The 18,228-nt window shown below is 45.0% G+C and overlaps 1 protein-coding gene across 5 annotated transcripts in view; it reads left to right on the top strand.

Moving 5' to 3' along the window:
• The window catches only part of REXO1 (RNA exonuclease 1 homolog), a 78,792-nt gene that overhangs the window by 18,522 nt on the left and 42,042 nt on the right, over positions 1-18,228 (top strand). For all 5 annotated transcript variants that reach the window (XR_012156185.1, XM_073324144.2, XM_073324143.2 and 2 more), the window contains exons 2-3: positions 11,328-13,117; positions 17,537-17,638. Coding sequence is in view for 4 of the 5 variants with exons in the window: in XM_073324144.2 (XP_073180245.1) it covers positions 11,328-13,117; positions 17,537-17,638 (1,892 nt within the window). In the remaining variant the exon portion in view is untranslated. The remainder of the gene's footprint in view (positions 1-11,327; positions 13,118-17,536; positions 17,639-18,228) is intronic.

The following is an 18,228-nucleotide window of genomic DNA, read 5'->3' as shown; positions in this document are numbered from 1 at the left end:
CCATGAACCAAACAGTCCCCCTTGCTCCTGTGCTTACTCAACATTTTCGGGCTCCTGTGGGTTGTGTGTGCTTGCTTTGGGACGGTCACTTTCTGCTATTGTGTACACTGTACTTTAAGTACGGCCAAATCATTTCTCTGTCTGGTGTGAACAATGCTGACTCTGCTAAGCGTTGTATTATGGCTTTACAGATGCAACCTTGAGATCCTAGCCATCTTTGTTATCAATGGCCGAAAGACTCCAAAGAATCAGGAAGCAGACATGTAGAAGTAAAGAGGACATGCTGCATGAACTAATGCAGCACTCCCTTAATGAAAATCAATAAGTGCAGGAGTGGTGAAAGGAGGGTCCACCAGCAGAATGCGGATCGCCAGCACCAAAGTACGGAGCGGCTGCTAAGCATCATGGAACGCCAAGCAGACTTGATACAGGTGCTGGTAGCAATGCAGGCGGAGCACTTTGGTGCCTGTCCCCCTCTGCAGCCCTTTTCACAAAACTCTTTCCCTTGTGCCTCCATGTCACGGCCAACTCACTTTCCCCAACATCCAGGTTCTTATCACCACCAGCTGCCTCCAACACCTGTAGCTTCACCACCCAGCCCTGCAAACTACGACGCTTACCCACTGCATTCAATCCCCATCACCTTGCAGTATAGCCATCCTGAAGTGCAGCACTCATTGCACAGCACTCCAGACAGGAAGGCTGAGTATGATAGGACATATGCAAATCTGTGATTGTACCGTTCCCCACCCAACCCTGTTCCCTTGTCCCAAACAGCACAGGTATGTCATGCCCTTTCTGTTTCCCAAGCAGTTGTTTCTTTTCAATAAATGAATTTTATTTTCAAAAAATGAATCTTTTGGCTTTGAAAACAGTCTTTAATATTGCATTAAGTAAAAGATACCGTAGTCCAGGAAAACAACAGGCACTGCAGGTCAGCGCATCATACGAAGCGCAGATTCCTACTAACATTGGAACCACTGCACTTCAGTCCCATGAAGGGCACCAAACATTACTGATGGCTTTCAGTCTCAAATTGCTCCCTCAAGGCATCCCTAATCCTTGCAGCCCTGCGCTGGGCCCCTCTAATAGCCCTGCTCTCTGGCTGTTCTAATTCCCCCTCCAGGTATTGAACCTCTGAGTTCCATGCCTGAGTGAATCTTTCACCTTTCCCTTCACAAATGTTGTGGAGGGTACAGCACGCAGATATAACCGTGGGGATGTTGTCATTGGCCAGGTCCAGCTTCCTATACAGACAGCGCCAGCGGCCCTTTAAACGGCCAAAAGCACACTCCACAGTCATTCTGCACCAACTCAGCCTGTTGTTGAACCGCTCCTTGCTGCTGTCAGGGCTCCCTGTGTAGGGTTTCATGAGCCACGGCATTAAAGGGTAAGCGGGGTCTCCAAGGATTATAATGGGCATTTTGACTTTCCCTATGGTGATCTGGTCTGGGAAGAAAGTTTCAGCTTTCTGAACAGGCCTGTGTTCTGAAAGATGCCTGCGTCATGCACCTTTCTGGACCAGCCTGCGTTAATGTCAATGAAACGCCCACAGTGATCCACAAGCGCCTGGAGAACCATAGAGAAATACTCCTTCCGATCTATGTACTCGTAGGCTAGGTGGGCTGGTGCCAGAATTGGAATATGCATCACCTCTGTCACCCCACCGCGGTTAGGGAAATCCATTTTTGCAAAGCCAGCCACGGTGTCATGCACGTTACCCAGAGTCACGGTTCTTCTGAGCAGGATGCGATTAATGGCCCTGCAAACCTGCATCAACACGATTCCAATGGTCGACTTCCTCACTCCAAACTGGCTAGCGACCGATTGGTAGCTCACTGGAGTTGCCAGCTTCCAGATTGCAATAGCCACCTGCTTCTCCACCGTCAGGGCAGCTCTCAATCTCGTGTCCTTGCACCTCAGGGTGGGGGCGAGCTCAGCACACAGTCCCATGAAAGTGGCTTTTCTCATCCGAAAGTTCTGCAGCCACTGCTCGTCATCCCAGACTTGCCTGACGATGTGATCCCACCACTCAGGGCTTGTTTCCCAAGCCCAAAAGCAGCGTTCCACGGTGGTGAGCATGTCCGTGAATGCCACAAGCAATCTTGACTCACATAACGTATATGAACCAACATCATCGTCGGACTCCTCACTATCAGCTTGTAGCTTAAGGAGTAACTCGACTGCAATTCGTGACGCGCTGGCGAGACCCATCAGCATATTCCTCAGCATTTCGGGCTCCATTCCTGCAGACCGAAAGGGAAGACAGAGTGTGCAGTACAAAAACTGTTGAAAGATGGCGCCAAGTGTGGATGGAAGCACAGGGATTGCTTGGATGCGAAGCGGTGCATATTGGGGCATTGGGACGGGACCCAGAATGCCCCGCACTCCCCCGCCCCCTTCCCACAAGCCACAGTGCCAGAATGGGAAGAGGTGCTCTGTGGGATAGGTGCCCATAATGCACCGCTCCCAATGCAAGTGCTGCAAATGTGGCCATGCCAATGCGCTTGCAGCTGACAGTGTGAACACACTGCAGCGCTTTCCCTGCTGTGCTCTCCAAGGGCTGGTTTAACTCTCAGCATTCTACATCTGCAAGTGTAGCCATGCCCTAACAGTGTAACTTATTCCCTGTCACATACAGGAATAAGCTATACCGGTATTAGCACTTTTATAGCAGTATAAACATGTCCTTGTACCGCTTTGACAATAGCGGTGTCATTAAAGCAGTACAACTTCTGCGTGTGGACATGCATCACTGCCATGATTCACTGACCCTTGGCAAACGTTTAGATGCTGTCCCCATACCTCTTTCACAGCTGCTTGTTAGACATCTAATATTACCCTAGTGCAAACTGCCAGTTTTCCTCCAGTTGTCTTAAAATGGTGTACACTGGACTGTGGGTCTTCATCTTGTTCTAGAGTGTAAGGACTGGAAAGAAAAGCTTTGCTAGCATCTCGGGTCACCCCACCACATTCTTTCTCTCTGTGATGTTGGAATAGGCTTTTTTTTTGCTACGGTGGGGGTGAGGGGGAGGTTACCAGTTGCATTAATGGTGGTAGGTAGTTCAGTACAATTCTCATCCTGAAGATTAAGCAGTTTGTTTCTGGTTTTACTCCTGTTTTCACCCCAAATCTCTTCCCAGTTTCTTCTTGTTAGACTGAGGCCTGGTCTACACTTAAAATTTATACTGGCATCAGGGGCATGAACCCTGCCATTCCCCCCCGCCCCCCTGCAACATAGCTATGCTGACAAACCCCCCAGTGTAGACGCAGCTAACATTGTTTGGGGAAGTGTTGCTCTCTGAGGGCAGAAAAACTCCTTCTGTTGGTGTATGCTGCGTCTACACTAGGGGGCTATACCAACACAGCTAAGCCAACATAGCTATGCTGGCATAGGCTCTGTAATGTGGACACAGTGAGAATGTGGTCTCTGACTACCTTTGGTTTTATGTACCACCTCCCTCTGAGGTGTCTTCTGCTTTGGAGAAGGGGACACTGAGGCCTGATTTACACAGAAAAGTTGCATCAGCATAGCTGCGTCTATCAGGTGTACGCAGCGCTAATTCAATGGAGGATTTGTTTTGCTGACCTAGCGATGGCTTCTCGTGGAGGGGAGAACCCCCTCCCATTGCTGTAGTGAGTGTCTACACTGAAGTGCTACAGTGGTGCTGCTGTAGCATTTTAAGTATAATCTTAGCCTGAGGCTCTCCATAACCACCTTTTAAAATCCCCGTAGGGCTCACTCAGCCCTTCCTCCTCCTGGGGAAGATAAATTGAGGTCAGTTCATGTGGTGTAGCTGTCTTTTCAGTTAGGTATTAAACACAGAAGTTCTGTCCACCATGTGTGGATGTGACAGATTTTACGGCTGGTAGTTTGCCACCCTTACTCAAAGATGGCTGCGTTGCAGAAGCGCTGTCTATATTTGATTTGTAAAGCACTTTGGGATCTTTCGGGGGGGCGTATGCTATGTAAATGTAAAATAACATTCATTCTTTCAAAGTAATGCCCTGCGTTCCTAATGTTGAAGACCGTTTGAGCTGTCACTCGGAACGTAGTGACGTACCGCCTTTGCCCACACAGTTCCTGTGCTTTCCGACTAATTATTTTGTAAAAGGCTTTGAGAGACTTGGAGTATGAAAGGCATTTCATAAAACCAGTGTCTCTATTCCACCCACTTGCGGGCTCATTCTGTAAGGTGCTAAGCACCCTCAATTCGTACTTTGAGTGGGAGATAAGGGAGCTCAACACTTTTCAGAGGAAGCACACAACCTTGTATGGTTAGGCTTGTAAGCATTTGAGGAAGAGATGTAAATTGCCCATATCAGCTTGTTTGATTTTTTTTTTTGATTCTGTGACTCCTTTGCATCACTATTACGGCCCTGATTTTCACCTGCTTTATGTACCCACCTGTGAGAGCCAGCTTTGTTACTGTCCCGCTGGAGAAGGAGAACAGGACAGGGTTGCTTTAGAATAAGAGCATCCAGATTTTACAAGAGCCATAATGGCGATTTGTCAGCAGCCAGAGGGCTGCACCTGATTTGCATGACTTACCTGCAGCTTCAAGTAGTCTGTAAAATGGATTGTGTTTTATTTATAGTAGCAAGTTCATCACAGCTAACATTGTGAAGCTGTGTGCCAAAGTGTAGTATTCCAAACCTGCCACTGAAAAGTGTGCCAAATTTGGATACCCTGGTTTTGAAAGGGGGGAGAGCACCTATGGATTTGCCAGTGCTGCATATGTGAAAGATATAAAACCTCATCTTTCCACAGGGGATGGGATAGGCCTGTGGGAGTGGCTGGAGAGGCAAGTGTGTTCTTGTCGTTGAAGATCTGGCAGTGCGGAGAGGCGTAGGTGTTTTGACTACCAACTATCTGTGTCTTCCTCTGTCCTCTGGGTTGCTCCTCCTTCCTCTGCTAGAGCAGCCCTATCCACTGTCTGACCTGTCACTTTGGAAATGTGTCATGTTGCAAAGGTTACTCCTGTTGCCACATTTTCATAGGGTGGGACTGCACTTTCCAAAAGATGCTGCTGGGCAGGACAGTCAGAAGTAACAATACAACATTCCCAAAATCCATTCCATTTCTAGGAGGTACAGTGGACACTCCCACTTCTAAATGCCATCCCTTTTCCACGCTGCCTGAGAAGCAATGTCACATTTGCACACGCTGTGCGCAATATGACTAACTTGGCAATAGCCAGCAGAAAACATCTATAACTGGACTTTGGAAACAGATTAATACATGGGTGGGCAAACTACGGCCCGGGGGCCACATCCTGCCCTTCAGAGATTTTAATACGGCCCTCGAGCTTCTGCCGGGGAGCAGGGTCTTGGGTTTGCCCTGCTCTGGCGCTCCAGTCATAGACTCATAGAAGATTAGGGTTGGAAGAGACCTCAGGAAGTCATCTAGTCCAACCCCCTGCTCAAAGCAGGACCAACCCCAACTAAATCATCCCAACCAGGGCTTTGTCAAGCTGGGCCTTAAAAACCTCTAAGGATGGAGAGTCCACCACCTCCCTAGGTAACCCACTGTGGTGCTTCACCACCCACCTAGTGAAATAGTTTTTCCTAATAGCCACCCTAGACCTTCCCCACTGTAACTTGAGACTACTGCTCCTTGTTCTGTCATCTGCCACCACTGAGAACAGCCGAGCTCCATCCTCTTTGAAGCCCCCCTTCAGGTAGTTGAAGGTTGCTATCAAATCCCCCCTCACTCTTCTCTTCTGCAGATTAAATAACCCCAGTTCCCTCAGCCTCTCCTCATAAGTCATGTGTCCCAGCCCCCTAATCATTTTCATTGCACTCTGCTGGACTTTCTCCAATTTGTCCACATCCCTTCTGTAGTTGGGGGCCCAAAACTGGACGCAATACTCCAGATGTGGCCTCACCAGTGCCGAATAGAGGGGAATAATCACTTCCCTTGATCTGCTGGCAGTGCTCCTACTAATACAGCTCAGTATTCCATTGGCCTTCTTGGCAACAAGGGCACACTGCTGACTCATATCCAGCTTCTTGTCCACTGTAATCCCCAGGTCCTTTTCTGCAGAACTGCTGCCCAGCCACTCAGTCCCTAGTCTGTAGCGGTGCATGGGATTCTTCCATCCTAACTGCAGGATTCTGCACTTGTCCTTATTGAACCTCATCAAATTTCTTTTGCCCCAATACTCTAATTTGTCTAGGTCCCTCTGTAGCCTATCCCTATCCTCCAGCGTATCTGTCTCTCCTCCCAGTTTAGTGTCATCTGCGAACTTGCTGAGGGTGCAATTAATCCATCATCCAGATAATTAATAAAGATGTTAAACAAAACCGCCCCCAGGACCGACCCCTGGGGCACTCCGCTTGCTACCAGCTGTCAACTAGACATCGAGCCATTGATCGCTACCCATTGAGCCCAGAAGCAGCGGCACGACCCCACTCTGGCTCCTACACGTAGGGGCAGCCAAGGGGCTTGGCACTCTGCTCTCGCCCCAAGTGCCACCCCCACAGCTCCCATTGGCCGGGAACCACTGCCAATGGGAGCTGCAGGGGCGGCGTCTGCGGATGCGGCAGTGTGCAGAGCTGCCTGGATGCACCACTGCGTAGGAGCTGGAGGGGGGACATGCTGCTGCTTCTGGGAGCTGCTTGAGGTAAGCGCTGCCTGGAGCCTGCACCTTTGACCCCCCTCCCACTCCCCAACCTATATCCCCCTCCTGCCCTCTGAACCCCTTGATCCCAGCCCAGAGCACCCTCCAACACCCCAAATCCTCATCCCCAGCCCCACTCCAGAGCCAGCACCCCCAGCCAGAGCCTGCACCCCAACCACCTGCCCCAGCCTGGAGCCCCCTCCTGTACACTGAACTCTTCATTTCTGGCCCCACCACAGAGCCCTCACCCCCTCCCACAGCCCAGCCTCCAATTTCATGAGCATTCTTGGCCCGCCATACAATTTCTATACCTGGATGTGTCCCTCAGACCAAAACGTTTGCCCACCCCTGGATTAATAGAATGAGAGTAGGCTGACAATTTTCTGGTGCAAGTGCTAGAGGAGCCAGCTGGGGGGGAGCTTTTCTTGACCTGCTGCTCACAAACCGGGAAGAATTAGTGGGGGAAGCAAAAGTGGATGGGAATCTGGGAGGCAGTGACCATGAGTTGGTTGAGTTCAGGATCCTGACACAGGGGAGAAAGGTAAGCAGCAGAATACTGACCCTGGACTTCAGGAAAGCAGACTTTGACTCCCTCAGGGAACTGATGGGTAGGATCCCCTGGGGGAATAACATGAAGGGGAAAGGAGTCCAGGAGAGCTGGCTGTATTTCAAGCAATCCCTATTGTGGTTACAGGGACAAACCAACCGATGTGTCGAAAGAATAGTAAATATGGCAGGCGACCAGCTTGGCTTAACGGTGAAATCCTTGCGGATCGTAAACATAAAAAAGAAGCTTCCAAGAAGTGGAAGATTGGACAAATGACCAGGGAAGAGTATAAAAATATTGCTCGGGCATGTAGGAATGAAATCAGGAGGGCCAAATTACACCTGGAGCTGCAGCTAGCAAGAGATGTTAAGAGTAACAAGAAGGGTTTCTTCAGGTATGTTGGCAACAAGAAGAAAGCCAAGGAAAGTGTGGGCCCCTTACTGAATGAGGGAGGCAACTTAGTGACAGAGGATGTGGAAAAAGCTAATGTACTCAATGCTTTTTTTGCCTCTGTCTTCATGAACAAGGTCAGCTCCCAGACTGCTGCGCTGGGTATCACAGCATGGGGAGTAGGTGGCCAGCCCTCTGTGGAGAAAGAAGTGGTTAGGGACTATTTAGAAAAGCTGGACGTGCGCAAGTCCATGGGGCCGGACGCATTGCATCCGAGAGCGCTAAAGGAATTGGCGGCTGTGATTGCAGAGCCATTGGCCATTATCTTTGAAAACTCATAGCGAACGGGGGAAGTCCCGGATGACTGGAAAAAGGCTAATGTAGTGCCAATCTTTAAAAAAGGGAAGGAGGAGGATCCTGGGAACTACAGGCCAGTCAGTCTCACCTCAGTCCCCAGAAAAATCATGGAGCAGGTCCTCAAGGAATCAATCCTGAAGCACTTACATGAGAGGAAAGTGATCAGGAACAGTCAGCATGGATTCACCAAGGGAAGGTCATGCCTGACTAATCTAATCGCCTTCTATGATGAGATTACTGGTTCTGTGGATGAAGGGAAAGCAGTGGATGTATTGTTTCTTGACTTTAGCAAAGTTTTTGACACGGTCTCCCACAGTATTCTTGTCAGCAAGTTAAGGAAGTATGGGCTGGATGAATGCACTATAAGGTGGGTAGAAAGTTGGTTAGATTGTCAGGCTCAACAGGTAATGATCAATGGCTCCATGTCTAGTTGGCAGCCGGTATCAAGTGGAGTGCCCCAAGGGTCGGTCCTGGGGCCGGTTTTGTTCAATATCTTCATAAATGATCTGGAGGATGGTGTGGATTGCACTCTCAGCAAATTTGTGGATGATACTAAACTAGGAGGAGTGGTAGATACGCTGGAGGGCAGGGATAGGATACAGAGGGACCTAGACAAATTGGAGGATTGGGCCAAAAGAAATCTGATGAGGTTCAACAAGGATAAGTGCAGGGTCCTGCACTTAGGACGGAAGAACCCAATGCACCGCTACAGACTAGGGACCGAATGGCTAGGCAGCAGTTCTGCGGAAAAGGACCTAGGGGTGACAGTGGGCGAGAAGCTGGATATGAGTCAACAGTGTGCCCTTGTTGCCAAGAAGGCCAATGGCATTTTGGGAAGTATAAGTAGGGGCATAACCAGCAGATCGAGGGATGTGATCATTCCCCTCTATTCAACATTGGTGAGGCCTCATCTGGAGTACTGTGTCCAGTTTTGGGCCCCGCACTACAAGAAGGATGTGGATAAATTGGAGAGAGTCCAGCGAAGGGCAACAAAACTGATTAGGGGTCTGGAACACATGACTTATGAGGAGAGGCTGAGGGAACTGGGATTGTTTAGTCTGCGGAAGAGAAGAATGAGGGGGGATTTGATAGCTGCTTTCAACTACCTGAGAGGTGGTTCCAAAGAGGATGGTTCTAGACTATTCTCAGTGGTAGAAGAGGACAGGACAAGGAATAATGGTCTCAAGTTGCAGTGGGGGAGGTTTAGGTTGGATATTAGGAAAAACTTTTTCACTAAGAGGGTGGTGAAACACTGGAATGCGTTACCTAGGGAGGTGGTAGAATCTCCTTCCTTAGAGGTTTTTAAGGTCAGGCTTGACAGAGCTCTGGCTGGGATGATTTAGTTGGGGATTGGTCCTGCTTTGAGCAGGGGGTTGGACTAGATGACCTTGTGAGGTCCCTTCCAACCCTGATATTCTATGATTCTATGTTTCAAAGAGTTCATTACATAGGATTTGCCTCCATCCTATGATAGGAATTAAAAAAAGATCATTTATCCCGAGAGTGGAAAACATAATTGCCCTGTTGTGTACACTCCCCTGAAACTCTGGTATGGTATGGTATCGGGGACAGGATACTAGGCAACATGGATCATGGTCTGACCAAGTATGGGAACTCTTTTATATTCTTATAATTGGCCATAAACAATAAATCCCATGAAAGAATATTCTGTCTCTTCTAGTTTTGAGTCAGTTTACAAGAGTAAAACCTAAACTGAGTCTTCACATTCATTCATTTTCAATTTTTGCAGTTTGTTTTAATGTATTGCCTTGAGTAGCCCTTGTTCAGGAAGCAACATGAAAAACCATCTTGTTTTTCATCTCTGCGGAGCCCTGAGCTCTAGCCAGGTTTTGCACAAAAGCTTAGCCATTGGTTTCTTAACAATAGACCAAACTCATTATTTTTATTGATTTACTTTTAAAATACATCCTGCTTTCAGTATAAAGTAGTAAGTTTTTCTTAAGTTAATGTCGTGGGTTCAGCAGAATCATTTTGATTGAGATCTTGGTTCATTTTTTAGAAATGTATGGGGATGAACAGGCCAGTTTAGTAGCACTTAGTGGCCCTACATCATGATTGTTGTCATGAACTTCTGTTAATAACAGAGGAGAAAATTATCTTTCTCTGTGCCTGTTACTTAGAGAGGGAGCAAGTTGCTTGCTGACTACATAATTACCACAAAACTGTGTGCACTAGTTAGAATACAGGTGCCTTGTGAGCAGATTAGATACCAGGCTGTGCTTTACTGATTTTCTTTGACTTTAATGTCTCAATTGAAAGTTGCTATCTCCTACTTGGATAAATAGATGTATAATTTTCAAGTGATGTGCAGACTACTTATACAGCAAGAGTAAAAATGCATTCACAAAAAAAATCTCCCCAGCAAATCTTTCTTCTCTATTTCTATGTAAAAGATAAAATGGAGTGGTAGGATATCACTACAATTAGTCTAAATGCCAAGGTGGATTGTTCAGAGTCTGCGCTCACCAAGATTCTCAGACAGTTCTAATGTTATAATTATCTGAGGAAGTTGCAACATCTGAAAAGAGATTTGTGGAGAGACAAATGTCAGACATTTCTGGTTATCTTTTAAATTTTGTGAGAGTACTTAATACATGTGTCTTAATCTCCTTGCTCTATGAAATTGAAGTGTAGTTTTACCTTTCTAAAAGACCCGGTAATGGTGGTACTTCCATTTCCGTGATTTCTGTGTCACATTTGCTCAGTTTATCAGCCAGGGTAAGGTTTTCTCCCTCACAGTCACAAACCTCAGTGGACTGCAAGTGAAACTGGAGATGTTTGGTGCTTCAGACACTGGCATCAACAGTAAAAAATAACTAGAACTTGGCTGGCAATTTTTGTCAAAATAAAATACAGTTTGTTCTTGTGCAACCATGTTAGCTCTGCAGTGCTTACAGTAATAAAAATAATTTAAAAACTCATTATATTAAGTAGATAGGACACAGAGAAATATAAGAAGCAGATATATGCAGTAAAAAGATGGAGTTTTAGTTTACATTTTGATGAAAATTGAACTTTACATTCCCAAATGAAAATTTTACCTGGAGAGCTTTTCAAAACTGTAGTAAGTAATAAAGGCATTGGATTCACAATGGTGTATTATTTGTAGGCTTTAAGACCAGGAGGGACCATTGTGATCACCTAGTTTGACCTCCAGCTTCACACAAGCCGGAGAATGTTGATCAGCTAGCGTGTCCCATTCCACGTGCAAGAGCATGGTTTTGGTTGTTTTTTTGTTTGCTTGTTACATGTCTTTCCAATGCTGGGATCTGATGACAGTGGAGCTTCGCTTTTAGACTTTAATAGACATTTCATACAAAATCAAGGATAATCTTACTTTAGAAAAATTGCTAGATCTAAGGTACTTTTTTTTTTTCCTCCCCTTACAGAGCTTGGTTATGATCCATATAACCCTGAGCTTCCCAAGCCTTCAACCCAAATAGCTAATGGTGCTTTGGGTGACATTGCAGTGTCAGCCCCTAGCATTCTACAGCTGGAGCTGGTCAACAAGGCCATCGAAGAGGTCAGATATGAAGTTGAGAGAGAGCAGAAAAAGTATGAGGAGTTATTGGAGACAACAAAGGAATACAGCACATCTGAGGCTTCTTCACTTATTTCCAAAACATCTGTGTCAGCTGCTGTGACAAAAACAGACTCTTTAGAATATAACCCAGGTAGCTATAATTTGAATAATAACACAGACTACAACCCTACGCCTTTGGCTGCTGCTAGTTCAAGTAAATACACCTTGGATACATTTGACAATGCCAAATCCAAAGGTAGTTCATTGGAATACGTTCCCAAGGTCGTAGCTCAGCCTAAAAAATACAGTAGCGTTGTTCCTAACAATAAGTATGTGATTGATGACTCCAAGCCTTCTACGGACTTGGAATATGACCCTCTTTCAAATTACTCAGCAAGGCTTTTGAGCAAAGCCAGCACAAAGGAGCAGAAGGGGACCAAAAGGAGAAAGGTCTCTAGTTATGGAGAATCTTATTCTCCTTCACGGAAAAAGCACTGTAATGTATCCAATAACTATGGAACGTATGCCAAATTCTCTGACTCTGAAGAGGATGTTGACTTGGAATACCAGCCAACCTCTGTTAGCCGTTTACAATCTAAAGTCAGTTCTGAAAATGAATCAAGTGATGGGTTGTCCGTCAAAGAAAAGAGCACCAAACTGGAAGACCTAAATTCCCGGGAGATGAAAGAAATGGCAGTGCAGTATGACATGGAAGATATTGAAAGTCCACGGAAAAATCTTGTCAAAGACTTGTCAGAGAAGAATACGAAATTGGCAAAGGCATCTTCTGGCAAGAATGAACAGGATGTTGAAGACAAAGACAGCAAAGAGATTGCAAAAGACAAAATGAAAAAGAAAAAAACAGATAGCAGTAAGCCCCCTTGCCACAAAGAGATGGGCAAGGAGAAAAGTAAAAACACAAAGAAAGAGAGAACAGTTAAGAAAGAAGAAAAATTGAAAATTAAAAATGGAGAAAAAAACTGTAAAGAGAAAAGTATCAAAGCAAAACCTGATGGGAATTTGAAGAAATCTGAAAAAGAGAAATTGGAAAAAGTGGCTAAGAAAGAAAAGTCGAAGTCCACCAGCTGTGCAGCCAGCTCAGGGAAAAGCAAGAATGAGGGGCTCTGGAAGGGAGCTAGCACAGAGAAGCTGGAAGGTAGCAAGAAGGACTCCATACTAAAGGCAGCTGATCTGAAAAATGGCAAACAAGCCTCAAGGGATAAACACAAAGATAAAGGGGGCAAGACTTCTGCCTCTGATCGTCCAAAAAGGAAGGCAAGCCCTGCGAAAGTGGGGAACTCAAAAGGCAAGTGTAAGCCGAAACAACGGACGCTGAGCCACATTGACCTATTTGGAGATGAGAGCGGGGAGGAGGAGAAGGTGGGCCAACCTCCTTCTACATTTCCAAACATGAGCTCAGACTCTGATGGAGATGATGGCTCCTATGGTTTTCAGAGTGATAACGAAGGGACAAAGAGCATTCAACGCTCCAAGCTGTCCAAGTCATCTTCATCCTCCTCATCCTCTGATGACATTGATTATTCCGTCCTGGAGAAAGATTTGGATTATGACTCTGACCCCATGGAAGAATGCCTCAGAATTTTTAACGAATCCACGGATGTGAAAACAGAAGACAAGGGAAGGCTAGGGAAGCAGGTAATGTTCATTCTGAATACAGCACTAGTCAATCATTCCCCTGCCTCCAAATTTAGATGTTAAACCAACTGTCTTTAGTGTCATTATTCTATTTTTGTTGCCTCTCCCAAGGAGTTGGGGGGTGGGGGTGGGGGACAGGGTGGGGATTCCCCTACAAGGTTTAAATTGCTATTCCATTTATAATTTTGACCAATGCTTGAAAGAAGTTGTGGCTTGAGTGTGCTATCTATTTCCATTCCCATCCCACCAGTAGTTAATTGGGTATCGGAAGTATTATCTAGTTACTATTACTGTGTGTTTTGCTATACCAAATCAGAATTTTGGGGGATGGTTTCTCCCTGCCACATGATGGACACAGCACTGGAATCTGAGTTTTGACATCCATCAGTTTTGAAGTTTCGCCCTAGCAGAATTGGCAGTTGTTTATGTCTCCAGCAGGTGTAATGACAACCCCAGCTGTCTAGCTGGATACATCAAAAGCTTAAGAGAGAATTTCCCAGCCTTTCAGAGGTAACCCAGGCCAGCATCATTGCTGATAGCCTGGGGACCCCCACTCCTTCATGCAACAGGTTCCACTGAGTGCAGCGTGACCAGAAACAGCAGGGCAACCTCTAAGGCAATAAGTTGATGGTGAAAGTAAGCTAGTATGGCTGATGCTTACTGAATTGCCTGGAGGACTGAATGAAGAAAGAGCCCTCCTTAATGGGGAGGCAACTGGGCAGGTAGGGATAGGGTGTGTAGGAAACCCAGGACCTAGACAATTCAGCCAGCTAGCCTGCTCTCTCCCATAGCATTTCCTAGCCCATAACCAATATTTAGTTGGATATTGGGATATTATCTAGTTCAGGGGTTCTCAAACTTCATTGTACCGTGACCCCCTTCTGACAACAAAAATTACTACATGACCCTAGGAGGTGGGACCAAAGCCTGAGCCCACCCGAGTCCTGCCACCTCAGGAATGGGGACAAAGCCTGAGCCCCACCACTCTGTGCAGATGGGCCAAAGTCGAAACCCAAGGGCTTCAGCCTTGGGTTGGGGGCCTGTAACCTGAGCCCTGCCACGCAGGGCTGAAGCTGTCGGGCTTCTGGTTTGGCTCTGGGCGGTGGGGCTTGGGCTTCAGCCCTGGGCCCCAGCAAGTCTAATGCCAACCCTGGCAACCCCATTAAAACGAAGTTGCAACCCACGTTGGGGTCCGGATCCACAGTTTGAGAACGGCTGATCTAGTTGATACTTTTAAAGGGAACCTCTAAAAGCCTACATGTATGCCATTTTAAACTCTCATAGTTCAGTTCCTGAATAAGGATTCCCATCCATCCATACATGAATAGTGTAAACTCTTAAAGTGGAGGGAAGAATTACTCAGCATGATACAAAAGGTATTTGGAGGAATGGGATAAAATAAAGAAAAAGAACATTTATCTTAAAAGCTGCCTAACAGTGAGATCCCTGTGGTTGTGGCATAGTCTCCAAATTAAGTGTAGAAAGCTCCATCCATGGAGACATTTAAAACTAAGTAGGGCAAAGAACTAGAAAACACACTGTCAGTAATAATCCTTTAGTGGTCTCTGGGATGATAGGGTAGAAACAAACTAATCTTATCCTCCATCTTTTTGACATCCAAGTTAAGGAGACAATGAGGAGAAACCCTCAGCTAAATGCATGTCTGGCTGTAAATGAACAGAAGCACTTGATTTCATGTCAAACATAATGCTGTTAAGTTTTCTATTGGGGATCACTTCATTTTCACCATAGCAGGTGTTTCTGGAAATCAAACTGGGAATAGACTCTAGAAAAAACCTGACTTCCTTTATTCAAAGAAACCCTAAAAACCTTTATTGCCAATATTATCTTTTAGGCACATCTGATTGCAATGAAGGGTACCAAAGAGTTACATTTATCTGAGACAGGTGTATTGTATGGGCTCACTATGTCCGGAGTAAGGCTTCATAGATGAAGTTGAGATAACTAGATGCATTCGGCATGTGTTGAACAAAGCATGATATTAAAAGATAAATGCTCCTAAGCAACTGAGAAGTCACTGATTGTCATTGACTGAAACCACAACTGCTGTATGGAGAAAAGAATTTTGTCCCATGAAAGAATGATCGGCTAATAAAGCTTCTGATTCCAGATATTACTTGCTGTAATGGCACTGATCAGAGCCTAACGTTCTCTCTTGCTGACAGGTAAAATTACATTTGTGACACTGATGTTAGAACCTTGGTGGAAGAAATTATAAAGGAGGTTTCCCTGTTACTTGATTCTGCTGGTTTAATAGTTCAGAAGAAAATAATTGCTGCTTAAACACATGCGTTCTTTTTATGGTATTTAGGAAAGGGTAGGTAAGAGTTGTTTAATTGTCTGTGCTTCCATTGTCAAAAGCCTCGCGCTTTAATAAGAAGGTCCCAACAATAGCAATAAACTCTACCTTGCCAATTTTAAAAGAAAAGAGTTTAACAACATGCCGAGTTGCTTATAGCAGGAAATGTTTATCATCTTCTTTGAGCTTTCCAAATGTTGCATAGTGCAAAAATGGTGGAGTTCTTATAACTCTTCTTCCCCTGAAAAAGTACAGAAATGAGGGCTCTAATTCACTTCATTGAAACTGTGCAAATGCAGTGTTCTGGCGCAGAATGGAAATGTTCATAGGGCAACATTCTCACAGCCACTAACTGGACCTTGCAGGCACAGCATTTTATATTCCTTCATCAAGGCTTTAATTTTCCCTTTTTGGAGAAGGATTCCTTCCCTGGCACCCCATATCTATTTAAGATTAAGAGGAGAGAGTTGTTATGGAGAAATTTGTCTTTTAAGAGGGTGAGATCCCTCTGAGTAGGTGCTTATTTAGGTGTGTTCTGCTTTAAAAAAAAATACATACACATTCTATCTATACGTAGTATGTATGTAAGATTGCACACTGAAATGACACCTATTTTCATTTCTAAAAGCAGCCTGGAGCCCCAGATCTCAGTGAGTTGTTAATTTTGAAGGTATTTATAGGGCCAGATTTTTAAGAGCTCAGCACTCACCAGCTCCTATTTAGGGGTCTAACAGGATCATCCTGCTGGGATTATCTGCATATATCTCATCTAATCCGTTCCCTGCCATTGCAGGGGCCTCGGACATAGGTCTTTCCTGTTCTCTGCCTGTGGCATACAGTTTAGTCTCTCGAGGACTGAAATGCTTTGGTCTAACTCAAGTATTTGGGCTTAATATAGGGGTATCTGGGTGAAATGTAATGGCTTGTGATATGCAGGAGGTCAGACTAGATGATTTAAAGGTACTTTCTGGCCTTAAATGCTGCGGAACTCTAAGTGGTCAGATTTAAAAAAAAAATTAATCTCCTGTTGCGGTCCCTAAATAATTAGGAGCTGACCAATTTTGAAAACCTGGTCATAAATGTCACAATGGGAACTGCTGGGGCAGAGTGCTTTTGAAAATCTGGCCCTTGCTTAAGTGAGAACTGAGCTTTTCCTAAGATCACTTCTGTAGTTTTGTCTAAACTCAATTTCTTTGCGAATGTCAAATTTCGCTCCATTGAGAATTCTGCTAGTGGCTCTTTTGGAGCATTAAAAATAAGAATGATCAGAGCATGGATATGGCTCTAAAAAAGTTAATATGTGCAACACTTACTGTACATGCCCGTATAACTCAAATAGCTAAATAGAATTTTGTCAACATTTCTAAACAGGTTTGTTTGTTTGCTAGGAACAAGCCTGAGGTGTCAGCCCCAAAGTGGCTTTTTATCTGGCAAATCAAGTGTCTGGAAACAGGAGCTTTAATAAGCATCTTCTCTACTGCAAAGCTGTTGTTCTATTCTGGGGTTTCTGCCTTGTGAACAAAGCATCTCTGCGTTTGGCACCACAGTCCCTCGATGGATTAGTCTTGTATATAGCTGCAGGGGTGCATTGTTTCTTAAATGCAGAATAGTGACACTGGAGGCTCAGTGATCTGCAGCTTTTCAAGGCCTGCTCTGTGAGAGATAATTATGTGGGACCAAGAAATTAACTCATCTAGAGTTTAATTAAATTCTTTGGTTTTAAAAACGTTGCTAACACATGGAGGTATGTAAGTGGTTGGCAGGTAAACAGCACTGCTGAAGCATTCAGTCTGTAAGGATGGCCAAGAGAGTAGTGTTGGTAATAGATTAAACCAAGGCATCCTATTGTAAGGTCCGTGAATGGGCTGCATGGGTGGGAACAGTAATACCGTTATTCATTTGCTTCACTGTTGCCTCTTATTTTGAAAGCTGGTTCTCTTTCAGTAGTTTAGCAGCTGGTAGTAGTTTGTACTCACCTGCTGTCTGGAAGTAATTTCCCTTTACGATTCCATTATCTCAGAGGGAGGCGTTCCAAACATCCCCATGAAGCAGACACTTGAGTCGATTCAATTTTGGAAGTTTGCTCTTTTGTTTTGTAGCCACTGAAAGAAGAGGCAAGTGAAGAAAAGATGGATGATGCTTTAACCACTCTATTTCCTGGCCAAAAGAGGAGGATCTCTCACCTTGCCAAGCAAGGAAACGTAAGTGTAAACCTCATTAATGAGAATACAATTTGGAGAAAGTGTTAATGAGATTTCTTTCCCATCATATGACCACAATGTACTAGGAAACCACACAGGCTGTAGGTGAAACAACCAAAACATAGGGAAGTTGACTGTGATATATTTGCAGTGGAACCCAGTTACATGGAAGGTCTTTCTTTTCCCCACTGAATAACTTCACTCTGAAATACAGTTTGACTTCCAGTAAAGTTAATGGCAAAACTCCCATTGGCCTTCAGCAAAAACAGGTACCAGCCCTGTAACTGGAATTGCTTTCTGCATGTTGTGATGCACTGACACAGTCTAGGATTTTCATGTTCCATCAGTATAAATGTAGCTTCATTAGATCAAGTTAACTGTACACAGGTTACCCTGGGTATTTAAGAAAGCTTATTAAGTTTGTCTTGCGAAAGCAAAAAGGTTAACATAGCATATTTGCCTGAGTTTGAAGCACTGCAAATCTGAGGGGTTGTTTTCCTTGTTTGTATTTGCTCCATTTTAACCAGCTGAGTATCTCGTTTTTCAACTTTTTTCTACGCATCTGAATTTAAAGTATCTTCAGAAAACAA

The sequence above is a fragment of the Lepidochelys kempii genome, chromosome 25 (assembly GCF_965140285.1).
Source record: "Lepidochelys kempii isolate rLepKem1 chromosome 25, rLepKem1.hap1, whole genome shotgun sequence".
Taxonomy (NCBI): domain Eukaryota; kingdom Metazoa; phylum Chordata; order Testudines; family Cheloniidae; genus Lepidochelys; species Lepidochelys kempii.
The sequence above is the reverse complement of the archived record's forward strand: the minus strand, read 5'-3'. Positions and strand labels throughout refer to the sequence as shown.